The sequence below is a fragment of the Schistocerca cancellata genome, chromosome 4 (assembly GCF_023864275.1).
Source record: "Schistocerca cancellata isolate TAMUIC-IGC-003103 chromosome 4, iqSchCanc2.1, whole genome shotgun sequence".
NCBI lineage: Eukaryota > Metazoa > Arthropoda > Insecta > Orthoptera > Acrididae > Schistocerca > Schistocerca cancellata.
Window position 1 is genome coordinate 511,733,294 of NC_064629.1, and position 27,593 is coordinate 511,760,886.

At 41.1% G+C, this 27,593-nt stretch overlaps 1 protein-coding gene across 1 annotated transcript in view; it reads left to right on the plus strand.

The window, feature by feature from the left end:
• The window catches only part of LOC126183195 (calcyphosin-like protein), a 343,308-nt gene that overhangs the window by 180,984 nt on the left and 134,731 nt on the right, over positions 1-27,593 (plus strand). The window contains exon 3 of the mRNA XM_049924949.1: positions 1,912-2,089. Within this exon, the coding sequence (XP_049780906.1) occupies positions 1,912-2,089 (178 nt within the window). The remainder of the gene's footprint in view (positions 1-1,911; positions 2,090-27,593) is intronic.

The following is a 27,593-nucleotide window of genomic DNA, read 5'->3' on the forward strand; positions in this document are numbered from 1 at the left end:
TTTAAACAGATCTTATTCGTCATTTTTTGTGCTCCGATTGGAGCATTTCTCCGCTGGCTCCCTTCTTTTCTCTGCTACAGCACGGCATGTCACTCATATGAAAATAACTCTATGGCCAAGTAAAATTTTAGTAGTTTACTTGTGTGAAACTGAAATGACGTAAAACTCGTGTTACATCTCCAAACCGGATTTTACGTGCACAAAAATTTTGCATGCGTTCCCTGTACCCTTTTGATGATAAAGGGGACGCTTTAAAGCATATTTTTCCGTGCTACGCACTTTATAAACTACGTTTTCGTCTCACACCGGATTCTGCGTATGTATTTTCGTGTTCAAGTAGGGTAACTTTCAATCTTTGTATCTCATAATCAGATAAAAATATCAAGAAAATATTCATGGTTTTTCGAGATCAGGATCTTAGGAGTATATCGTAAAATTTTGAGCCATTTGCTGTGGGATCTGAGGGTCGTTTCGGTACCAAAAAATCATGTTTTTGGTGTTTCTTGATAACTAATAAAGATTTTTGAAAACTGGAAGATGGAACCCCTAGCTAAATGCCTAGAGACTATACCTTTAAAATTTGGAGAGTTAGCTGCGGTTAGTTATTTAGATATCCACTATTGACGGTCAAAAAATGGTGAAAATCGCTTTTTTCAAGTTTTCTCAGAAATCGCTCATGGTGGCTCCATAAGCTTCTTAAGGCGCACCGTAGATCACACCTAATGCAAAAAGAACCAACAGGTTTGCTCTATGTGACTGAGCTGGAGAAATTGTGTAGTATTCAAACTTTGATCCAGTACTATAGGACAGAAACAGTTAGACGAGCCTTCTGTCGGGTATGCAGATGGTCTAGCCCAAGGGTAGCTCTACTGTAGCATGCGTACCGGTTTAGTAGTAGAATTGGTATATTAGCTTCGACTTGGATTTCTCTTAACTTTTCACTTGTTGAACTCTCTAAATACGTTAAGCGCTTTTCTTCTTTAGCGCTTTCCAGTACCATACAGTCAACTTGGATGGAGGCTCAGGCCTAGAAACAAGAGTACTGCTATGTTTGGCAAAACCAAATACCGTTCTGTTATCTAGAATGTGGCTTTCCAACGCGTCCCTTCAGCCATTCAGAATACCTGCTATTTTCTGCTCTTGTCTCAAATGTATTTGACAGTCTCTCTGATCTTAATTACTGAGTTATTAATTACTAAATGTTCCTCATAAAGTGTTATAGGTAAGTATGATAGTAGAAATACTTTAAGAATCTTCTTTTTGCTAAGTTCGATAGGACGTGTGAAAAACAGTTATTTTCTACCTCTAATACCCAGTGGAAGTGTACATTAAATATACATGAAGTAGAAGTATACATAAAGCCCGATGTGTCGTTGAAATTTGTCGATATAAAAGATATATCCGTAGTATAACATCGATGTGCGAACTTCGATATTATTTTTGTGAAAGATAGATATTTCAGCTACACTGATATATCATTGTCCTTCTAGTTTCGAAATAGAAACACTTCACCGATCATCTCTAACCCTGCTTAGGCCGATAATATGTCATCCCAAGAAGCTTACCCCTTCTTTAAATATTCCCAATCTCTCCCGGTAATCAAACATAGTCAGAATCTAAAACTGACAAACAATACTGAAAACTGTTTGAACGAGGGGTTTATAAGTGACCACTTCCTCTGCTTAATTTCAAGTTCTTAGGATTCCTCCGATAAATATCACCGCCACATATTCATTACCAATTTATTTTTTTCATTGCAAGTTCAAGCACACCTTGTGTACTACTTCTATTGCACCAGAAAAAGATGACTCCTTAGTGTCTTGTTTTATTGGAAGACACTTTTTTTCTAACTATTTGTACGCTACTTGATGTGACAATAAGTGCATCAGTGTAGTTTGAAACTGTTCGCAGAATATTTCGTCGCATGGATGACGACGGCAGTAAGACGCTGAACCTGGAAGAATTTACAGAGGGCATGAATGATACCGGTATGGAGCTGTCAAAAGAAGAGGTCGAAGATCTCTTCAAGCGATTCGACAGGGATGGCAACGGTAGCATCAACATGGACGAGTTCCTTATCGCCATACGGGTGAGTTCCCTCAACATCGAAGATACTTCGTACAGCTAACGAACATTTGTAGCATTTCAGCTGAAAAGTAGTCAAAATTGCTTTTATATGAGTACTAGGACTGCTTCACAAGTTATTACCATTAAAAACTCCACACTGAGGAGGCTGTGCATATGTTGAACATTGATGCAGAAAGGCGCATTACGCGTACTAGCACACTACAGTTACCTGTGAAAGACGAGAGCTGCGGAAAAAAGACACAATCCATGGTGATGTTGGACCAGAGAGTAAATGGAAAGCCGATTGTGAACGTTCACGAGCCCACGTCATTTTGGCGAAGGCAAGCATTCTTACCACGAGTGAAACAAAATTTCACTTAATGGAATGATCTAAAGGCACGTTTTGGTGGATGTATTAATGTAAATTTCTGAAGCATTACAGTAGGAGTCGCCCGATGGAGCGCTATATTACAGCAAATGATTCCATTCCCGGAGCTAAAAGTACAAACTCGTCAATCAAAACAACATACATCGAGTGCACGATTTTCCTTGAGCCTAGAGACAGACAGAGAGAGAGAGAGAGAGAGAGAGAGAGAGAGAGAGAGAGAGAGAGAGACTTTTGCTTAGGACCTTTTATAAGAAGCATTGCTCTGAGGCTTATATTTTGTTGTCGACGATCACGTTTCGGACTCGATCCTCATTGATATTGCTTTTGTTTTCACACCTTTGGCAGCAAGTTTTACTTCATCAGTGTTCATTTAATTTTATGCGAATCATGAAACTCATAAACTGTTCTTTTACAATCTTATTATCATTTGTGAGCTATCATCACCGTTGCGTGTAATTGTGTAATAGAGTCAGCTGTGATGTGTGACATTAAGAGCTATGTTTACGTTGTTGTGGATGTTCATGAAACTGAAACAAAACCCGGTTCTAGCAAATAAGCTGCTCTCCGACGAGATGATCGAAATGAACGAAGGCTTTAAACTCACGGTACTAACATGGGTGAAGTATCAACCCAGTTGAAGTCATACTCGGCTCAGTGTAGTTCCGCTATGTTTGCCATTTAACTGAAGATACTGGTGCCAAATCTAGTGGGTAGCGGCTGCATACTGCCCCCTCTCTCTGCCAGTCAAATACCTGCAAAGAAAACATTTTCTCTGTCTGATTTGAACTGATTGTCAGCCGTGTTCAGCACCTTAGCTTTATTACGATTTTGAATCGCGGTCACGTTTACGAACTTAGTACATGTAACGTTTTTCTGATTCGAATATTTTTTTACTAACTGTAATAATAGAGGGGACGCAACAACAGCGAGCAGGGCTCATGCATTTTGAAGGAGCGTGCTTGGAAAACTAGCTGGATTCAGCCCATTTCACTGTGTACGTAATTTCCGTGAATCATTTAAGTGATTGTGCAGTAGAGTCTGTAACCGTAAAGACCTTGTTGTCAACAGGCATAAAATATCAATCTACAGGGTCTATTGCATTATTACGAGGTACGTAGTTGCGTTACATAATTTTGTATCGTGCTGAATTTGCAACATGGCCTTTGTTTGATACTGCGACTTTACCTTCATATTGATATCTAGGTAAATGGGCCACGCGCGGCTCTGTTCACAAACGATGGCTCAATAAAGTCGTAGGGTCGTACACATTTGCTTTCATGCCTTGCAGCCAAACACGCGGCAAATAATATGTACCTGTGATCCTGCTGTCAAATAATCCATACATTGGTTAGAATTGCAAATTATTAAATAGTCAGAAATATAAAATAAAATAAAAATGAATAATGAATAAAAAGGTTTTATTCTAACATCTGAAATTGATGCAGACTCAAAGAATTATGCTGAATGATTTTTATCCAAGTAAGTAATCTCAAATGAACGGGAAGTGGTCCTGCAATTAGATCACACTCAGACCACGTATAATAATTATGAATAATAGTTCGTTCATAAATAAATAAGTCAGGATTCTCGCTCGCGCATGTCCGCTCATATTAAATGACAGTAAAATGTTGTTAAATATTGGTTAAACAATTAAGTAGTCCTGCTTGATAGAAGCGTCTTTTGAAACTCTTTTCAATGGTGGTATCAGGTAATACATGCGCTTGACCTCTTTTAAATAACAGTGGTTTTTAATATCGATTATAATCATCATTTAAATAAAGTTACTTCCACGTTAATAAAATACTCATAAAATAACTACACTAGAATGACAAGGTATGAGACATACATGCTGCACTCAGTTGGTGTGTTAGTGTGGAGAATATGATGTTCTGGAAGACATTGGCATAATGAAAAAGATATACAAACACAACAAATCAATAAAGAAAATAAAAACAGATGAAGAGCTTTCAGGTATGATGTTCTGGAATTTTCCATCTCTGGCCACAGAGCCTGTGCTCACCTCGAGAGACTGATCGGCATCTTCGCCGTGCCGACTCGCACCCAGCCAAGGAAGCAAGTTCACGTCTCCTCAATACCACCCCTAGACGGCAGAACAGCTAGCCTAAATACGTGTAACGTTACAATATTTACATATGTTTAACATCAAGATGTACAGTAAGAGTTGGCAATATTTGAGGGACTTTATAGAGAGACCCTTCTTCTGTTACATATTTGAAACAATTCAGCCTGTTTCACTGTCAGAAACTTCCATACAAGTATTGAATATTGTCACTGATGAAATAAAAATTTGTTATCTGTGAATATCCGTTATTTATCAGATCTTGGGTAGTTTGCAGGTTCTGTTAGTTAGAATAACACAACTGCCATGTGTCAACTAACAAAACAGCTATAGCCATACATTCACTCAGAGCATTTAGTCTTGGTAAATATTCAGCAGACGCAAAATTGAAAAGCGATGGATAAAAACCTCCACAAACGTAAATATTCTCGTCGTGTCGGTTCTGGTTGGAAATGATATTAACGTTCATGCCTGGATCGACACATCGGATGAACATCTTCGTTGACAGAGCAGTGACTGAAGCACAAATTGAGATGAATGTTGTAACAGGAGTGTCAGTAAATAACGTTGGGAATCGCGTGCTGGAAACTGTACTATACAATAGGAAAACGCTCGCCATGCCTCCTTTCACACCGAGCAGATCGATTATTATTGCTGAGAGATAATCTCCACTCCTTCCAAATTAACAATGTAAGTGTAGACGAGATGTGGCTTGAATTCAAAGAAATAGCAGCGCCAGCAATTGAGAGATTTATGAGAAATAAATTAATAAACGGCGGAGCTGATCCTCCTTGGTACACAAAACGGATCAGAAACATGCCAAATTAAAACGGACCCAAAATCTCCAAGATTTGCGATCTTTTACAGAAGCTCGAAATTTAGCGCTGACTTCAATACGAGGTGCTTATAACAGTTTCCACGACGAACCTTTGTTTCGAAATATGGCAGAAAATCCAAAGAGATTCTGGTCGTATGTGAAGCAAGCTAGTAGCAAGACACAATCAATGTCTCCTCTGCGCGATAACAATGTAGATACTATCGATGAAAGTACTGCCAAAGCAGAGTTACTAAAACAGTCGTCCGAAAATTCCTTCACCAAAGAAGACCAAGAAAATATTCCAGAATTCGACTCAAGAACATGATTAACGTAGAAGTAGATATCCTCGGAGTGGCAAAGCAACTTAAATCACTTAATAAAAGCAAGCCTTCCGCTCCAGGTTGTACAACTGTTAGGTATCTTTCAGAGTATGCTGATACAATAGCTCCATACTTAACGATCATATACAACGGTTTGCTCGAAGTAAGATCCGTACCCAAAGACTGGAAAGGTCACACCAATATTCAAGAAAGTCAGTAGGAGTAGTCCACTAAATTACAGGCCCATATCATTAACGTCGATAAGCAGCAGGATTTTGGAACATATATTGTGTTCGAACATTATGAATTACGTCGAAGAAAACGGTGTATTGACACATGGTCAGTACGGATTTAGAAAACATCGTTCTTCTGAAACACAACTAGCTCTTTGTTCGCACGAAATGTTGAGTGCTATTGACTAGGGATTCAAATTGTTTCCGTATTTCTGGATTTCCGGAAGGCTTTTGACACTGTACCACACAAACGGCTAGTAGTGAAATTGCGTGCTTATGAAATATCGTATCAGTTATGTGACCGGATTCATGATTTCCTGTCAGAGAGGCCACAGTTCGTAGTAATTGACGGAAAGTCGTCGAGCAAAACAGATGTGATTTCTGCATTCCCCAATATGGTGTTACAGCTCCTTTCCTGTTGCATATCTATACAAACGATTTGGTAGACAATCTGAGCAGTGGTCTTAGATTGTTTGCAGATGACGCTGTCGTTTATCGACTAATAAAGTCATCAAAAGAGCAAAACAAATTGCAAAAAGATTCAGAAAAAATATCTGATTGGTGCGAAAATAGGCAATTGAACCTAAATAAAAAAAGTGTGAGGTCATCCACATGAGTGCTAAAAATAATCCGTTACATTCAGTTACACGTTAAATCAGTCAAATCTAAATTCAACAAAATACTTACGAATTGCAATTACGAACAACTTAAATTGGAAAGAACACATAGAAATTGTTGTGGGGAAGGCTAACCAAAGACTGCGTTTTATTGGCAAGACACTTAGAAAATGTAACAGATCTACTAAAGAAACTGCCTACACTACGCTTGTCGGTCATCTTTTAGAATACTGCTGCACGGTGTGGGATCCTTACCAGGTAGGATTGACGGATTACATAGAAAAAGTTCAAATAAGGCCAGCGCGTTTTCTGTTATCGCGAAATAGGGAAGAGAGTTTCATTGTAATGATACAGAATTTGGGGTGGACATCATTACAAGAAAGGCGTTTTTCGTCGCGGCGGAATCTCCTCAGGAAAATCCAGTCACCAAGTTTCACCTCCGAATGCGATAATATTTTGTTGACACCGACCTACAAAGGGAGAAACGATCACCACGATACAATAAGGGAAATCAGAGCTCGCACGGAAAGATATAGGTGTTCGTTTATTCCCCACGCTATACGAGATTGGAATAAAAGAGAATTGTAAAGGTGGTTCGATGAACCCTCTGTCAGGCACTTAAATGTGATTTGCTGAGTATCCGTTTAGATGTGGATGTAGACTGCACAACGGAAGACTCGAAGTATGAATGGTCCAAATTTGTGTTTAGCAATGAGATCAGATTCAGCCTTGGCATCAGCGATACTCGCTTTTAATAGCAATGTAAACGAGGAGACGCACAGGACAAATTCTAGACAACGTAGTGTATTAGTTTAAAACACTGTGAAAACTGCAGAACACCTGCAGAAATTCTTCGAGTACATTCATTTCCATTCCTATAACGTCAGTGGCATGTCCGCTTTCAGGATGTCAGTGCCCACGTACTATCATGCCCAAAAGTAACGGAACGACCTGAATTGCGTTCCGCCTGATTTGCATGCAACCCACGTAACTAATTGCTTTGAAGGTCCTCTAATAACTTTTCAGTATAGTCATTTGACTGTTGAAAATGGGTACTATACGAGACTACTAGAGAACATTGTTCTGTATCACAATCAGTCCAGGCGATAATTAAAACCACGGTAATGCAAATATCAGGAAAAGTATTATTGGAAGTGACACAGTCTTTAACGCTTCCAAACTCAAATTTATTACAATAAATAACATATAAAAAAGCAACTGTTAAGTAACCACGAAGGATCTTAAATATTCTTTCATTCACAAATGACGAAGTGTGCAATTTTTTTAAGTTTGAAACGACTTGAAAAGTTTTGTGTTGGATAGGGATTGGAAACCAGCACCTAATCAATTGTTAGCTAAGCACAATATATTGGATACAGAAATTTTTCACTAGATGCGAGATGTTTGAAACTGGAATGACAAGACGGAGAAGTTTACCCTTACCGATATTCGACCCTGGCATCTATCGCTGTTGTTTTCTAGATACGAGTAGACATTAAATATCGGTATTTTAACAGAAGCGAGATGTTCGTAAGTTTGAACTGGCAATAACAGGACGAAAAGTTGTGTGCTGACTGTGGGACGCAGCCTCACACATCATCGTTGCTGACTACACACGAAGAGACGTTAACTATCGAATTCTTTTTCACTAGTAGCTAGGAGTGGTAGTTTGAGCCTGAAATGATATGAAAGTTTTATGTCTGACTGGGAGTCGAAAAGGGCGCCAATCTTTACTGTTGACAATATGCGGAGACACGTTAAAAATGGTTATTACTTTTGTCTTGTACCTGGTGTGAATGCTACAGCTCGAAGTGATATGACGAAGATTTTTGTGCCAGATTAAGATTTGAACCCAAACATGCGTCTTTTGTGGAGACCTTGAGGAGGTTTGCAAATAGGGGAAATAGCTAAATGACGGAACTGTACGGTCCCGAAGGAGCTAAATCCCATGAAAGAGGAGATATGAGTTAGAATCACAGTCCAACACCGATATTTTCAACATCTCAAGTACAAATAAATAAAAAATAAGTGTCCCATTATATTACATAAAGAATGGTTCATTAATGAAATAAAACTTCTGGTATAAGAAAGTTTGCCGATGACAGAGATTCTGCTTGCCGCAATTTCCGCCTCTGCCATGCTATTACCCAACCAGCTCCGACTTTCCTCCACTCAGTAGCCGAAGAACATCCTCTTTAATGCGGACTTGGAACCATGATGCCACCCTGCTTTGTTCAACTAGCATTATCAGAGTTGAAGTGGGACTGCTTGAGCCTGTTAGAAATGGATGTCTGAAGTGTGGTCGAACGCAGCCTTTAAACACATGGAGACAAAATCATTGCCACAGACCACCGGACTACATTCATGGCTGTCTCATGATTTTGTCGTAACGAAGGGTACTCCATATTTGATGAGAATTCTGACTTCCTGAAGGTGATTACAGTCTGTTCAAAACATTCGCTTCCTTTTTCGTCTCTATCGCCATTCACTAGCTGCCTTGTCTACCGAAACGAAGTGAGTGACGTAATGATTAGCACACTAGATTCACGCTTGGGAAGACGATGACTCAAATCCACATCCGACCATTCACATTTAGATTTTCTGTGATTTATCTAAATATCTCCACGCAAATGTCAGGATGGTTCCTTTGAAAGGGCACGACCGAATTCCAGGTTCAACATTATCCTGCTAAATTCACTTGTTATTGCCAATAAATATTCTGCATGATTCTCATTTGAGGTATAATACTGTGTCATCAAATTTATGATTTAGTTCCAAGAAGGGCTTTCCAAGCAGAATTTACAAATAGTGTCATATTTTACGGGGCAGATGATCAATTACTATGGGATTGAGAGCATACGGCACGTAGTACTGGTTTGCTAGCTTAGTGGTAACACCACCACTTTGTGGAGAGGAAAATGTGTTAGTTATCCTTGTAACCCAAATGGAGATGTAGCTAAATTGTTAGCTTCTGTCTCTCCACTTACCGAATTACAAGCTTCCAGATCGCAAATAAGTAGGGAGATCTTAACTTCTCCATCTTCATTCTTCTCGCAGCTCCGATTTACTACTCCATAGACAGAAAGGTGAAAAATGTAAGGAATTGCGATATTGCACAGTTGCCAAAACTTACATTTTTCTGCTTCTACCGATATTATTTTTAGCTTCCTTTTGAATAAACAATTTGATTGATTTCATGTGTGGCAGTGCATAATACACTGTGTTAACTGCGTTGCCCTTTCTTTCTACTATCACAGCCAGATTTGCATATTTTTGTGGTGGTCCAGAAATACTTCTTGGGTAGGTCACGTACTAAACGATGGCGAAAGTGCCTAATATCTTACTAATGGATGACGTATTGGGAAGGCTCGTATTACATAAACAATTTGTTTTATTACATTAGACTTTCGTCGTGAGGTTATCGTGGTATGCTGTTATTCATTTTTATTAGAACAGCGTCTATTTTGTATAGCGCTTTTCGTCGGTTTATTAAGTATAACAGGAAAATGTAAAGAGAGAAATTAATGATCAACAACATATTCTCTCACATAAAAGTATGATGCTCGAACAGTTTTTGGATTCCATGCCTGTAGAAAACCTTCTGGTTCAGAGATAAAGATAACCTCAAAAAAAAGTGCGTTTTCGTCTGCAAAGATATTTTGTTGAGGTAGTTCGATAAGGAGCGAGAAAGGTAAACGTTTGATGGTACAAGATTAGAAGAATAAGTGTGATAGGAATAGGTTCCCAACCGAACTCCTGCATAGGTTGTTTTGTGAAGTCAGCAGAGTGCGGAACTTAATTCTCGTACAGTAGCAGCATTTGATTCAATTTCCTTGGTCAGTTTTCTTATATTGCGACCGCAAGGCGCCTTTGTTGTTGGCAACATATGCCAACCGCAGTGGACACACGCTTTGTAAGCAGTCCATAAGACAAAGTACCTTTTCCTGCCACTAGATGAATAACATTACATTTTGTATAATTACACTTGCATCTGCTTCAGATATGTTTTGGTAGGTCTTTTTAGGAAGTTAACACAGGGTGGTTCAAATCACCGTCTGGCCTTTCTGATTTAAGATTCCAGTTATTTATTCAGATCGAATCAGGCAAATGCTGGATTGTTTCCTTCGAAAGGACACAGCCGATTTCCTTCACCGTTCTGCTGAATGCTAGCTTCTGCTTCATTTATAATGATCTCATCGCCAATGGGTTGTTTAACTCTAATCACCCTTCATTTTTTTCTCACGTGTTGAACACTGAATACAAGCGTCTCTCGAAAGTTAAATGGTTGCAGTTCATCACATTTACCAATAATCGGGTCGACCATAGTGGTAAACCGTAAAACCGTCCTTCATCAAAGCCCATTAGTCTTCTTGAATGTTGTAAATTATGCACGTCAAGAAGATTCTATTTGAAGCTAGAAAAAAAGTGAAATGATCGTGTGGCATTGATGGCCGGGAGGCCCCGTCCGGGGATGTTTGGCGGCCGAGTGCAAGTCTTATTCTAGGTGACGCCACATTGGACGATTTGCGCATCGGTGATAACAACATTCAGTCCACGAGCGGAGAAAATCTCCAGCCCGGCCGAGAGTCGAATCCGGGCCCGGTTCATGGTAGGCAAACACGTTATCACTCAGATAAGCAGGCGGACTGAAACGGGAAAATCATTTTTCTGACGTCGTCGTTTCGATGAACAAATATTTCCAGCTGCCTCCACTGCCTGAAGCTCTCTTAACTTCAGAGACAAAAAAAATGTCATAAATGTTAGACATTTTTTCCATCTCATTTTCTTTTCTAACGCTTCAATAATGTTCTTCATAATCTCCAACTACGCCACATTTAATAAGCCACGGCAAGAACAATCTCACATATATATATATATATATATATATATATATATATATATATATATATATATATATATATATATATATATAGGCCACAATCCTAGGACCTCAAATAAACAATGATTGATAAATATGCTTACAGTAATCTGTGTGAAAACACGCCAAACAAAATCTCTGTGATCTTATGCACCAGTCTACTTCAGGAGAATGTTGCCTACTGTGGTAGATTACAACTTCAGTACCTATAACGTGATATGTGCAATGTTAAATGGTCACAACGTTTTTATATGGACGAAATGCAGCTTACAAAGTAAAGATTATTTCAGCTTTGCGTTTATACTGTGCCATATTTACCACAAGACCACTAAAACGTTCAGCACCACAGCAGAAACTCCCGCGTCCTAGCGTGCTGCCATTTCACTCAAATGTCCGTTATGTGATTCTATTTCAGTGAGTACAAAATGAAGTCGAAAGTATGCATTGGGTAACCAAGGCAGCTGGGAAATGGCGATGCGGATGAACAAGTAAAACAATGTTTTGAACACGTTGTAATCCAGAATTCTCATCCAGAGTGGAGCAACCTTCGTTACTAAAAATTGTCAGCCAGTTTGGTGGTCTGTTGGAATGTTTCTGGCGATGTATGATTGAGGTCTGGGTTCGATTCGTACTTCAGACTACCATTGGACTTGCGCGAGCAAATTCTCGTCGCCTATGGCAACCCCAATTGAACAACGTAGGGTTGCATAATGGTTCCATATCCACATTAAACGTGATGCCCCTTCACTATCGACTGGAGGGGAGTCGGTGTAAGTTGGGCAATGACAGAGGCGGAAGTCGCGGCAAGTAGTAACTTAGCCACCAATAAGGTTTCTTACACCAGACCATTTTTAAAAAATGGTCATTGATGTAAGTGTAAGGATCAATACCTAAGAAGCTGAGATTATCTTTGCCTCGTCATCATGTTTATCTATGTATTATCATCTTTGGGAATCAATAATGTAGTTGAAAATGGGCTTACCACCCGAAACCTAGGTTGTGCAATAACATTAATAATAAATTGTGAAACGAGCCTAAAAACAGTGTTTGTTTAGTTAATTTACAATGTTTCACCAAGACTCCGCAGTTGATTCAATTAAAACAAATCTAGAAACTTTAGTGGGTAGTCGTTTGGATCTGCTTAACAGGACTGTATCACCGACTGAAGTTTTACGTCGATCTCCTTGAATACCTGAACTCGTCAGACAACTCATGGTGCGTTTCTGTACATTTTATTATGATCTTTTCGGTCGACGTGTTGCCTAGATCCAGTTAGGAAATAATTCTGCGGTATTACATACTACACAGTAACATAGTTGTTGTACTACTTCTTTTTGTAAGTTTTCATTGTTTGTTCCAGTTGTGCGTTTTCGGAAATGAGTATCTCGCACGGTGACGGGAGATGTCATTAGACCGGGCGAGTTTTGGAATCGTGAGTCCATGCCAACTGCTGCTAGAGCCGCACACTCCGATTTTGCGATAACGCAACATCTGTAGTGAACATCAGTGAAAAAAGCAGTCTCCATTAAGAAGATCGTCATTTACACTTATTTTCATTGCTCGTTTGACGACAACTCCAGCAATTGTCACCAGGTCCTTTCACTGGAATAAATTCATCAACTGATTGGAACACTCACTTCCGAATGGACGCGATTGGTTCACCTGATGTTCGGCCAACGGATCCTGAGTCAATAAGAGATTAATTTCTGTAGGATACCACTATTTTGCCTGAATGTGACGTGTAGGAAATTTGTCGAAAGTTTTGCATCAAGACGATGATGATTTCGTCAGAGCAATTCACTGAAAACGCCTACATTCGCATACATTGTATCTCAAAGATGATTTCAGTATTCCTTGCTCTTTCTACTAGAGCATTCTTGTTATTTCTGTTGCAACTTCCCAGGAACGGACAGTTACAATTCATCACTGGATCTCAGTTTCATTTAGTTTTCAATAAAACTGCAAAGAAAAGTACACTGATGTTAATGAAAACTGCAACACCAAGAACGCATGAAGCGACCGAAAGCAAAGCTGGAGAATGAGTAGACCGGTTGAGATCTACCTAATACACATTTTTGCCGAGTAAACTAGTTCCTATGAATACACATTTGTAGATTTCCAAATTAACAACTCCCAGGGATATACTTACCTTTTTGATAACGTCGTTTATTTCAGAAGTGCAGGTACACGACGTCTTTTGATCTTTTGGTTTATTTACTGATACGTCACTACTGAATAACGAAAGAAATTTTATGTAATGTTTGATTGTTTATTCACTTGTAGCTCCAATAAAAACATACAAATGACATACACCAATATTGGCTTATAATTACAAGATCGCTGACATCAGTGTTGTCATCATAAAATCTTTTGAAACGAAATTATTTACCCAGCTCAAGTGTCACATTTTTTCAACCTTCCCTTGATGCTGCCAACCACATACTGATTCCTTCCATCAAGGCAGCTTATTTTGAGATGCTGGTTTGTGGCTTCACCCAACCCATACGTCATAATTTCATATCTTTTAGTTTACTTGATATTTTACATAATTTTAAATTAAGCTGGAGGTACAGTTTTCTGCATGATTCTCTGCATCGTAATAGAAATGGAAAATGCTAGCAGAGTGCCCGTTCTGTATTCATGCAAATAACGTTCATAATACACTCTACGATAAAAAAAAAGTGCACCACGGAGGAGTTATCCGAATGGGACGGAAATCGGTAGAGGTGACGTACATTACAGACAAACAAATGATTAAAGTTTCAGAAAAACAGAAGATTTATTCAAGAGAAAGAGTTTTACAAACTGAGAAAGTCAATAACACGATGGTCCACCTCTAGTCCCTATGAAAGCAGTTATTCAGTTTGGCATTGATTTGCAGCTTTGTTGGATGTCCTACTGAGGGATATCGTGCCAATTTCTGGCCAACTGGCGAGTTAGATCGCCAAAATCCCGATCTCGTTGGAGGACCATGCCCATAATGCTCCTGAATTGGGGAGAGATCTGGCGAGCTTGCTGGCCAACGTAGAGTTTGGGAAACACAAAGACAAGCAGTATAAATTCTCACCGTGAGCTGTAGGGGTGCCGCGGATGACAACCAAAGAGGTCTTGCTATGAAATTAAGTGGTACCCCAGACCATGACTCCCAGTTGTCAGGCGGTATGGCGGATGACAGTCAGGGTTGAATCTCACCACTGTCTGGGACGTCTCTAAAGATGTCCCGCTGCTCATGGGGGCTTGGAACCTCATTGACTGGAGTGGAATTTTCTTCAGTGATAAGTCCTGATTCGAACTGAGCCCGATGGTCAAGAAAGACTTGTCTGGAGACGCCCCGGACAATAGTGGGATACAACGTGACTGCCACCCGCCATTTGCCCCGAAAACCTGGAGCGATGCTCTGGGCTGCCATTTCATTTCACAGCAGGACCCCTTTGGCTGTCATCCGTGCCACCGTTACAGAGCAGTGGTATGTCGACGTTATTCTACGCCCCGTTTTGTTGCCTGTCGCGGTAAGCCAACCTGGGCTTACATTTCAACCAGATAATGGCCTCCTGAACACGGAAGGAGTTTGTGCTGTTTGTCTTCGTGCCTGCCAAACCCTGCCTTGGTCAGAAAAGTCGCCGAGTCGCTCGCCAATTTGTATGTTGGGAGCATTATGTGGAGGGCCTCCAAGCATCTCGGGATTTTGACTATCTAACACGTCAATTGGATAGAATTTACCACGATAACTCTCAGGACATCCAACAACTCTGTCAATCAGTGCCAAGCCGAATAATGCTTGCATAAGGGCCAGAGGGGCCAACACGTTATTGAATTGCTCAATTTAAGAAGCTCTTTCTCTTGAATAAATTATCCAATTTTTATTAAATTGTAATCATTTGATGTCTGTACATGTACGTCACCTCTACGATTTCGGTCCCTTTCGGATGATTTCCTCTTGACGGGTCGTTCCTTTTTGTCTTAGAGTTGCCATTCATTGCACCCAGTTGACGTGAAGACAAATTGCCTAGAAACATACGAATCTAGAGTCTGATTTTGGTAAGATACTGTTTAATGAAAGTCATCTGTATACTATTATTGATGTGTCAATTAATTAATATTAATAAAATATATTCTTCATTTGAAACTAGTTGTTTGAATCTAGGCATTCCGACCTACTGCGATTGCTCAGTTGTTTCACAAGACTGTTTTCGGAAATAGTAAAAAATAACTGGACCATTTCTCTTACAACGAGCTTAGTAGGATTATCTACTGCAAGCTATCCACTACAAAACACACTCACTCTTGCGCGTAAGATGTGGTTCTCAGTTTCTATAAATGTTAACTAAAGTAGGCATAATTCTAAGAAGGAAGCCGAAAGCGAAATCTTGAACTACACCTAGACAACCGATAGAACAAATTTTAGTAATTGATTGATATGAAGAGAGATGGAAAATTTCAAGAAATTGTATGTTGTAGCCGAGAGTGTCAGTTACGCCACACCAGAACCACCTTTTACTATGCGAAAATTGAGGTTATAGGAACAAAGAGCTTTAGTCGGAAGCAATCGATCTGAATTCAAACGACTGCTTGAAGTCAATGTTTCACTATTAAAGAAAGGTGTATTCAACCAAATTATATCACAAAATGTACCGACAACAAGTAATTAAGGTTACAGAGAGTTATTGTGCACGCAGGCTCAGTGTTAGTCCATTCTTAGTTAGTTAAGGGCTGTGAATCGAAGTGGAAATGTCAAAAACAGCTGCTTTACAACATCAAAAGGTGCAAGTACATGCGGGTTAGAAGAGTGATGTGATGTGTGTATAACCTGTGGGTAGAAGAGGAGAATAGGCATCGATGAGCATACTATGTGATGCAATTAGATTACACTATTGAGATTACAGTCACCTTGTCGACTTGGCCGTAACAGGCTATAAAACTTTGTCCATAGATTTGGTTTGACGCTGGAGCACTGCAATGCCTCTCTGCGTCGACGGGTCGATGATGTCTGCGGCGGACTGCGTGCCTTTGTGTCGACCCTCGTTCTCCAGGAATCAGAAACGTCTTACTCAGCAAGGGGCACGTGAACACCATCGTTGTTGGGATGAATGACAGTAGGTAGTGTTTTCAGACTAACCCCCATGCAAGAGGAGAATAGTAGATTTTGAAATGTTGTGCTGCAGGAGAATACTAAAGATTCGATAATTAGATCGGATAATTAATGAAGAGGTACTGATTCAAACTGAGAAGAAAAGAAATTAGTGGCATAACTTGACTAAAACAAGGGATCGGTTAACAGAACACATCCTGAGCCATCAAGGGATCGTCAGTTTAATAATGGACTGAAGCTGAGGGGGTAAAAATTACAGAGGGAGAGGGAGACCTTGATACAATAAACAAGTTCACATGGATTTAGGTTGCAGCAGTTATTCAGAGGCCGGCCGTTGTGGCCGAGCGGTTCTAGGTGCTTCAATCTGGAACAGGGCGACCGCTACGGTCGCAGGTTCGAATCCTGCCTCGGGCATGGATGTATTTGATGCCCTTAGGTTAGTTAGGTTTCAGTAGTTCTATGTTCTAGGGTGCTAATGACCTCAGATGTTAAGTACCATAGTGCTCAGAGCCATTTTAACCAGTTATTCAGAAATGAAGGGGCTTGCACAGGATAGATGAGTGTGGAGAGCTGAATAAGGACCAGTAATAGGCTCGGTGGAAGTTAAAGACAATGACTACTGATGCTGCATACGCTTGTAGCAAGCCAGAACGGCTGGTTGTGCTGGTGGAGACACAGATGCATGACTCAGCTGCATCCTTGTGATGACGTCAAGTAGTGTTGAAGAGGTCAGCGGTAACACATATACACTAACTGATCAAAAGCATCCGGACACCTGTTAGTGAACATTAATATGGAATGTGTCCAACCATCGCCTTTATGGCGGCTTGAACATTGCTAGATGCACTTTTAATGACGCGTCTGGATGTCTGTGGAGGAGTATCAGCCCATTCGTCCTGAAGAGTCGAAACGAGACAGGGTAGCGATATTCGGTAGCTTGGGTCTGGAGCGAAGTTGATGTTCTAACTCGTCCCAAAGGCATTCAGTTAGATTCAGCCGAGTCCATTGCAGGAACATTACTGAAAAAAAAAGTTTCAAATGGCTCTAAGTACTATGGGACTTAACATATGAGGCCATCAGTCCCCTAGACTTAGAACTACTTAAACCTAACTAACCTAAGGACGTCACACACATCCATGTCCAAGGCAGGATTCGAACCTGCGACCGTAGCAGCAGCGCGGTTCCAGACTGAAGCGCCTAGAACCGCTCGGCCACAACGGCCGGCACATTATTTTCCACGGATCATTGCCTCACGAGAGAATGCATTATAATGCTGACACAATCATCGTCTCTGAATTGTTCGACTAATGTACACAGTACAAAATGCTATAAAATGTGTTCATATCCGACCACATTTAGTGTTTTCTTAAGCAAAATGAGACCACACCCCAACCACGAAAAAATCCCTATATTAGAACACCTCCATCTCTGTACTTTACTGTTTGTACTACACAGAATGGCTGGTAACGTTCTCCAGGCATTCGCTAAACTCAAACCCTTCCATCTGATTGGTACGGGGTTTAGCGACATTCATCACTCCAAATCACTCTTTTCCAGTAATACACTGCCCAGGGGCGTCGCTCTTTACATCGCCTCAAGCGTTCCTTAGCACTGACTACCGAAATGTGTAGCTTATAAGGAGCTATTCGAACACAGTACGCTATTCTTTTTTACTTCCTACACACAGTCAGTGTGCTAGCCGGTCTGCTGGTAGTTCCACAATGTTCGATAGTCCCTTCACGGGCACATCAACGACAGTTGACTTGTGCAGCTGTAGAAGGGTTGAAATGTCTCTGATAGATTTGTTTCTCGGCTGATATTCAACTACCAGTCCACGTTCGAAATCTTCTGAGCTCTGCTGTTACTGCTTCTCTACCGACAACGCAATACTTCCCGCCTCCCTTTATACTGGCGGGTCCGCCTCTCGTGGCACCTAGTGATCAATTCCACTTTCCTTAGTAGTGCCCGGATATTTTTGATCAGATAGTGTTCGTAATGAGGTGCCAGAAAAGTGGCATAGCCTACTTCCTAGCCATGCCACGTCTAGTAGTCCACCGAGGGCATGAATCCTAGAATTATCGTTGTGATTCAGGATTTCAAGCAGATATTTAAATTTTTCAGTCTTCCAAACACAGTTCTCCCGTTCTCAGGCTTTGTGATAGAGGTATTCTTTGCTGAACCCACGTACTTGGTCCTTCCGGAGGAGTTTTTTGTTCCCTATATCCATTAGCCTGTCTGCGAAAAACACGATGTCAGTTGGTAAAGGACAGATAAACAAATGTGATGACTGATGCTTTGTGTCAAACTCCTTGTTTAGGCTATTTCTGTCAAGGTGCTTCCTGTAGCATCTGAAAGGGTGTAAATAGCCTCTTATGAGTAATGATGATAGGCGGCACAGTGGAAGTATTTTCATGCTTTGCCGTTCACGAAGCGTGTATGATTCTCCCTGATGTCACCCCACAGAAAGCTACGGGCGTGGCACATGTAAGACAGCGGCACGCGTCGTTGATAACAATGTCTGTGGTTCCGGCTGACGCGAATCATTCTTTTATTTCCGGTGGCTGGTCGAGGAGCAGAAAACTGTTGGTCGTCACTTAACGTAATTGTTCACTCACATGATGACAGCAGTTATTCCTGTCTTCTGGACCGTGGCTAAATCGATATTCTCAACTAATGAAGTCCACGATTCCTTGAAAATACAGGTTCTAAAAATCACGTTCGACACAAGAAAATTAAAGTCTCAATACAAAATGTAAGTTATTACTCGAAATACCATACCTTTCACGCCCATGACACGAAAAGTGAAAATGGAAGATTCTAATGAAGGAATTTAGCTTTCAAGGTTTCGTAGTTGGAGATGAGCATCAACCGAAATAACAATACCATAATCTTATAAGAGTCACCTTTTAGGAATACAAACAAATCTAATTGTAACTTAAATGGAAATTCCCACACTTAAATGTCAAAAGAAGGATGCAAAATTGGAGTTTAACATCCCGTCCATATTGACGTCATTTTAGATGGAACAGGAGCTCGGATAGAGTAAGGATGGGGAGAGAAAGCGTTCGTGTCCTTTTTGAGTTAACCATTCCAGTACGTTCCTTGATCGATTTATGAAAATCATGGAAGATCTTAATCATGATGATCGGACGAGAGTTTGAACCCACTTCTCGAAAATGCGTGTAGGAAGCTTTACCTCCGCACTACCCCTTCAGTTTATTAGCCTGCGTGCTTGCAGGCTTCTTGAATAGCTGCCTGTATACTTAGATGTGTAACAGAGTATTTGTTAAAAGTCAGGATCACATTATAAATTTTTGACAACTACCATTCCCGGTTTTTTTTGCGATCTTCTTCACATCTTACACTACATCTCCGAGTATGCTGTATAAAACAATCATTGGGTAAACCTATTATTGTCGCGGTGGAATATATGAACATGGTTGCCTAAAAAAAACGAATTCGGTGATTAGCGAAAGTTGGTATTGTGATCCTGGCTATTAATATATATTCTGTTAGCATAAGATTAGTCACTGTGGCCTACTACAATCAATGTATTTTTCTGTAAAATTTTTATTTTTATTGGTTATCAAAATGTACTCCTTCAGTTGGTTCTATCATTAATTTCCAGACGCTAACATTTAGTGATTTTGCAAGCGGCTTTCGATAAGTAATGCAACTTATTTTTTCGTCCAATTTCGGTTTAAAAAAGGGCGGAATTTGTTCTGGGATATATTACCGCGTCAGCCCCTATAGTTTCATTAAGCTCCACTAGGTGGCGGCTCTGTACGTCTGTTACGGATGTGAGTTTCAAACGGAGATCTGTTATTGAGTTTCTTTTGGCGGAAAACAAGAGCGGTGCAGATAAACATAGACGATTGCAGAATGTCTACGGAGACTTAATAGTGAACAAAAGTACGGCGAGTCGTTGGGCGAGGCGACTTTTATCATTGCATGTAGGTCGCGCAAACCTGTCCGATCTCTCGCGTGCCGGCCGGCCGCATACAGATGTGACTTCTGCATTGTTGGAACGTGCGGACACTATCATTCGAGGTTATAGAGTATAGACGGATCACAGTCAAACACCGCGCTGCCCGACTGGACGTCGCTGTTGGCAGCGCTGACAACCTCGTCCACCAATTGGGCCCACAGAGGAGTGTGCCCACTGGTTTTCTCACTGCCAAACAGAAGATCATAAAGAACAACGAAGGATCATCTGTCCGTAAATGCTTTTGTTTTGCAAGGCTGATTGTGACAGTTTTTTGTCGGACATCGTCACGGTCGATGAAACATGGTTCATCACTTCGAAGAGGAAACAATACGGCAGTCCATGAAGTGGCGCCACATCACCTGTCCTCCGATGAACAAGTTCAAAGTCGCACCATTATTTGATGTCTTCCCTTATGATGCAACGATCAACTCTGAAGTGTATTGCGCTACCCTCAGGAAATTGAAGAAACGACTTACGTGTGTTCGTCGCCACAAAAAGGCAAACGAACTTCTCCTTCTCCATGACATCCCAAGCCTCATGCAAATCTTTGCACCTGAGAGGAGCTCACAAAACTTATTTGGACTGCCGGCCGGAGTGGCCGAGCGGTTAAAGGCGCTACAGTCTGGAAGCGCACGACCGCTACGGTCGCAGGTTCGAATCCTGCCTCGGGCATGGATGTGTGTGATGTCCTTAGGTTAGTTAGGTTTAAGTAGTTCTAAGTTCTAGGGGACTTATGACCACAGCAGTTGAGTCCCATAGTGCTCAGAGCCATTTGAACTTATTTGGACTGTTCTTCCTCAGCCGCCATGCAACCCGGACCTCGCACCTTCCGACTTCCGTCTGTTGGCCCAATGGAGGATTCATTGCGCGGGAAGCAGTATGTGAATGATGTGGAGGTTATTGATGCACTAAGACGTTGGCTCTGTCATCGACCAGTAGAGTGTACTTTGCGGGCACTAGACCCTGCCAGTAAGGTGGCGTAAGGCCCTAGCATTGAACGGAAATTATGTTGAAAAATAGGGTTTTGTAGCTAAAGAGTGAGGAGTAATATAGTGTATTGGAATCCTGAATGAAACCAACCTGATTTCAGAAAAAAAAGTGTTGCGCTACTTATTGAACGCCACTCGTAGCTAACATCATACTAGGGATTATTCTTACAAAGTAGTTACTGTTCCACTTTTCCAAAAATTCTGTGGGGTAGTTTATATCTAGGAGTACTTTCTTCTTTACAGAGTCTGTCAGTGCTTGAAACTGGTGGAAATGCCACATTCCAACTATGTAATACTATATCATCCTTCACTGGGATTATGCTTCCTGCCCACAATGAGGACTGGCCGATTTGGAAATCTCTGAACAGGCTGAGATCGGCCCTAATCAAAAGTTAATCTTGCAAAGTGGAGCTACACTGAAGAAAGCGACATTCATTGTAATTGTGAAGAAGGCCAGACTCAACACGCACTACAGTTTAACCTATGTACAGCTGAGTGTATAGAAAACAAGTTCAAAGTCGCACCATTATTTGATGTCTTCCCTTATGATGCAACGATCAACTCTGAAGTGTATTGCGCTACCCTCAGGAAATTGAAGAAACGACTTACGTGTGTTCGTCGCCACAAAAAGGCAAACGAACTTCTCCTTCTCCATGACATCCCAAGCCTCATGCAAATCTTTGCACCTGAGAGGAGCTCACAAAACTTATTTGGACTGCCGGCCGGAGTGGCCGAGCGGTTAAAGGCGCTACAGTCTGGAAGCGCACGACCGCTACGGTCGCAGGTTCGAATCCTGCCTCGGGCATGGATGTGTGTGATGTCCTTAGGTTAGTTAGGTTTAAGTAGTTCTAAGTTCTAGGGGACTTATGACCACAGCAGTTGAGTCCCATAGTGCTCAGAGCCATTTGAACTTATTTGGACTGTTCTTCCTCAGCCGCCATGCAACCCGGACCTCGCACCTTCCGACTTCCGTCTGTTGGCCCAATGGAGGATTCATTGCGCGGGAAGCAGTATGTGAATGATGTGGAGGTTATTGATGCACTAAGACGTTGGCTCTGTCATCGACCAGTAGAGTGTACTTTGCGGGCACTAGACCCTGCCAGTAAGGTGGCGTAAGGCCCTAGCATTGAACGGAAATTATGTTGAAAAATAGGGTTTTGTAGCTAAAGAGTGAGGAGTAATATAGTGTATTGGAATCCTGAATGAAACCAACCTGATTTCAGAAAAAAAAGTGTTGCGCTACTTATTGAACGCCACTCGTAGCTAACATCATACTAGGGATTATTCTTACAAAGTAGTTACTGTTCCACTTTTCCAAAAATTCTGTGGGGTAGTTTATATCTAGGAGTACTTTCTTCTTTACAGAGTCTGTCAGTGCTTGAAACTGGTGGAAATGCCACATTCCAACTATGTAATACTATATCATCCTTCACTGGGATTATGCTTCCTGCCCACAATGAGGACTGGCCGATTTGGAAATCTCTGAACAGGCTGAGATCGGCCCTAATCAAAAGTTAATCTTGCAAAGTGGAGCTACACTGAAGAAAGCGACATTCATTGTAATTGTGAAGAAGGCCAGACTCAACACGCACTACAGTTTAACCTATGTACAGCTGAGTGTATAGAAAATGTGTAAAATATGTATGTTTCTGATATGAGCATAGCAAAAAAAGTGCCGTATGTGGTCGGATGATTATTAATTGGAATGCACAACTGAAGGATGAAAGTAACTTTTGCCTGATACATCACTGCGAAGGTCGATGAAACTTGGACCATACATAGAAAGAACTGATACAGTATAGCACAAAAGGTATATTAAAGAAATACGCGATGATACAAATAGAAAAGACACTTTCTTCAGAGACAATAATTACACGAAAGCCACCGTGATTTAGCTACGGTCGCAGGTTCGAATCCTGCCTCGGGCATGGATGTGTGTGATGTCCTTAGGTTAGTTAGGTTTAAGTAGTTCTAAGTTCTAGGGGACTGATGACCAAAGAAGTTAAGTCCCATAGTGCTCAGAGCCATTTGAACCATTTGAACCATCACCGTGATTTATGAAGGTCCCCTGGGCAGTCCTAAAAGTCGCACATAGTTCTTAACAGAGTATATGATCACCACGGACGGTATTGCATGCTCTGCAACGTGCTCCCGGGCTGGCCACAAGGTGGGAAAAGATTTCGTGTTGTAGGGCGTTCAGTTCCCACAACAGGGCGGTTGACAACTGTTGGGTGGCCGTTAGTGCACGTAGACGTGCTGCAGTACGTCCCCCAGTGCATTCTACACGTGCTCGACGGAAGTGAAGTGTTGGAATGGGCTGACCAGTCCATTCGCCGAACATCATCTGGTTCCAATAGCCTTTTCACCTCTGTTGTGTGACGAGGACATGCATTGTCATATCCATAAACATGAAGTCAGAGCCGAATGCACTCCTGAAAAGACGAACGTGGGGAAGGAGTATTGTTCAAAGTTTTGGAGGTCAGTACGTCCTTGCAACGTGATGCCTTCCCACGCCATAACAGCTGGACTACCAAAACTACCATGTTCGGCATTGTTCGTCCGTGCATTACGTGTTTCCACCTCTCGACTTGTGAGGGTACGTCCAGTATTGTGTGTGTTACACACATTTTTAGGTTTAATAGTATGCAACTATAAAAAAAGAAGCGTGAATGTAAAAGCACCCGCTCATTTTCCAAAACAGGCGCTGAAAATCGAAGAAAGACAACTGTGATTTGCGGGTTGCTGTAGATTGGGTGGAAGTTTATATTTGCTTGGTCCACTTCTCTGTCTTAGAATCATGCAGTTAGAATAAAAAGGTGTTTGGAGATCCTGATAAATATTTAAAAAATCCGTTCCAGTTCTACCGTCTCTAGGTTCTGACTGGTTTCCTCTACTTTCTTTAGAAGTTGTTGTTGTTGTTGTTGTCTTCAGTCCTGAGACTGGTTTGATGCAGCTCTAGATGCTACTCTATCCTGTGCAAGCTTCTTCATCTCCCAGTACCTACTGCAACCTACATCCATCTGAATCTGCTTAGTGTATTCATCTCTTGGTCTCCCCCTACGATTTTTACCCTCCACACTGCCTTCCAATACTAAATTGGTGATCCCTTGATGCCTCAGAACATGTCCTACCAACCGATCCCTTCTTCTGGTCAAGTTGTGCCACAAACTTCTCTTCTCCCCAATCCTATTCAATACTTCCTCATTAGTTATGTGATCTACCCATCTAATCTTCAGCATTCTTCTGTAGCACCACATTTCAAAAGCTTCTATTCTCTTCTTGTCCAAACTATTTACCGTCCATGTTCCACTTCCATACATGGCTACACTCCATACAAATACTTTCAGAAATGGCTTCCTGACACTTAAATCTATACTCGGTGTTAACAAATTTCTCTTCTTCAGAAACGCTTTCCTTGCCATTGCCAGCCTACATTTTATGTCCTCTCTACTTCGACCATCATCAGTTATTTTGCTCCCCAAATAGCAAAACTCCTTTACTACTTTAAGTGTCTCATTTCCTAATCTAATACCCTCAGCATCACCCGACTTAATTCGACTACATTCCATTATCCCCGTTTTGCTTTTGTTGATGTTCATCTTATATCCTCCCTTCAAGACACCATCCATTCCGTTCAACTGCTCTTCCAAGTCCTTTGCTGTCTCTGACAGAATTACAATGTCATCGGCGAACCTCAAAGTTTTTATTTCTTCTCCATGGATTTTAATACCTACTCCAAATTTTTCTTTTGTTTCCTTTACTGCTTGCTCAATATACAGATTGAATAACATTGGGGAGAGGTTGCAACCCTGTCTCACTCCCTTCCCAACCGCAATTCCCTCTCATGCCCCTCGACTCTTATAACTGCCATCTGGTTTCTGTACAAATTGTAAATAGCCTTTCGCTCCCTGTATTTTACCACTGCCACCTTTAGAATTTGAAAGAGAGTATTCCAGTCAACATTGTCAAAAGCTTTCTCTAAGTCTACAAATGCTAGAAACGTAGGTTTGCCTTTCCTTAATCTTTCTTCTAAGATAAGTCGTAAGGTCAGTATTGCCTCACGTGTTCCAGTATTTCTACGGAATCCAAACTGATCTTCCCCGAGGTCGGCTTGTACTAGTTTTTCCATTCGTCTGTAAAGAATTCGTGTTAGTATTTTGCAGCTGTGGCTTATTAAACTGATTGTTCGGTAATTTTCACATCTGTCAACACCTGCTTTCTTTGGGATTGGAATGATTATATTCTTCTTGAAGTCTGAGGGTATTTCGCCTGTTTCATACATCTTGCTCACCAGATGGTAGAGTTTTGTCAGGACTGGCTCTCCCAAGGCCGTCAGTAGTTCTACTGGAATGTTGTCTACTCCGGGGGCCTTGTTTCGACTCAGGTCTTTCAGTGCTCTGTCAAACTCTTCACGCAGTATCGTATCTCCCATTTCATCTTCATCTACATCCTCTTCCATTTCCATAATATTGTTCTCAAGTACATCGCCCTTGTATAGACCCTCTATATACTCCTTCCACCTTTCTGCTTTCCCTTCTTTGCTTAGAACTGGGTTTCCATCTGAGCTCTTGATGTTCATACAAGTGGTTCTCTTATCTCCAAAGGTCTCTTTAATTTTCCTGTAGGCAGTATCTATCTTACCCCTAGTGAGATAAGCCTCTACATCCTTACATTTGTCCTCTAGCCATCCCTGCTTAGCCATTCTGCACTTCCTGTCGATCTCATTTTTGAGACGTTTGTATTCCTTTTTGTCTGCTTCATTTACTGCATTTTTATATTTTCTCCTTTCATCAATTAAATTCAATATTTCTTCTGTTACCCAAGGATTTCTACTAGCCCTCGTCTTTTTACCTACTTGATTGTCTGCTGCCTTCACTACTTCATCCCTCAAAGCTACCAATTCTTCTTCTACTGTATTTCTTTCCCCCATTCCTGTCAATTGTTCCCTTATGCTCTCCCTGAAACTCTCTACAACCTCTGGTTCTTTCAGTTTATCCAGGTCCCATCTCCTTAAATTCCCACCTTTTTGCAGTTTCTTCAGTTTTAATCTACAGGTCATAACCAATAGATTGTGGTCAGAGTCCACATCTGCCCCTGGAAATGTCTTACAATTTAAAACCTGGTTCCTAAATCTCTGTCTTACCATTATATAATCTATCTGATACCTTTTAGTATCTCCAGGGTTCTTCCATGTATACAACCTTCTATCATGATTCTTAAACCAAGTGTTAGCTATGATTAAGTTGTGCTCTGTGCAAAATTCTACCAGGCGGCTTCCTCTTTCATTTCTTAGCCCCAATCCATATTCACCTACTACGTTTCCTTCTCTCCCTTTTCCTACACTCGAATTCCAGTCACCCATGACTATTAAATTTCCGTCTCCATTCACTATCTGAATAATTTCTTTTATTTCATCATACATTTCTTCAATTTCTTCGTCATCTGCAGAGCTAGTTGGCATATAAACTTGTACTACTGTAGTAGGTGTGGGCTTCGTATCTATCTTGGCCACAATAATGCGTTCACTATGCTGTTTGTAGTAGCTTACTCGCATTCCTATTTTCCTATTCATTATTAAACCTACTCCTGCATTACCCCTATTTGACTTTGTGTTTATAACCCTGTAGTCACCTGACCAGAAGTCTTGTTCCACCTGCCACCGAACTTCACTAATTCCCACTATATCTAACTTTAACCTATCCATTTCCCTTTTTAAATTTTCTAACCTACCTGCCCGATTAAGGGATCTGATATTCCACGCTCCGATCCGTAGAACGCCAGTTTTCTTTCTCCTGATAACGACATCCTCTTGAGTAGTCCCCGCCCGGAGATCCGAATCGGGGACTATTTTACCGCCGGAATATTTTACCCAAGAAGACGCCATCATCATTTAATCATACAGTAAAGCTGCATGCCCTCGGGAAAAATTACGGCCGTAGTTTCCCCTTGCTTTCAGCCGTTCGCAGTACCAGCACAGCAAGGCCGTTTTGGTTATTGTTACAAGGCCAGATCAGTCAGTCATCCAGACTGTTGCCCCTGCAACTACTGAAAAGGCTGCTGCCCCTCTTCAGGAACCACACGTTTGTCTGGCCTCTCAACAGATACCCCTCCGTTGTGATTTAGAAG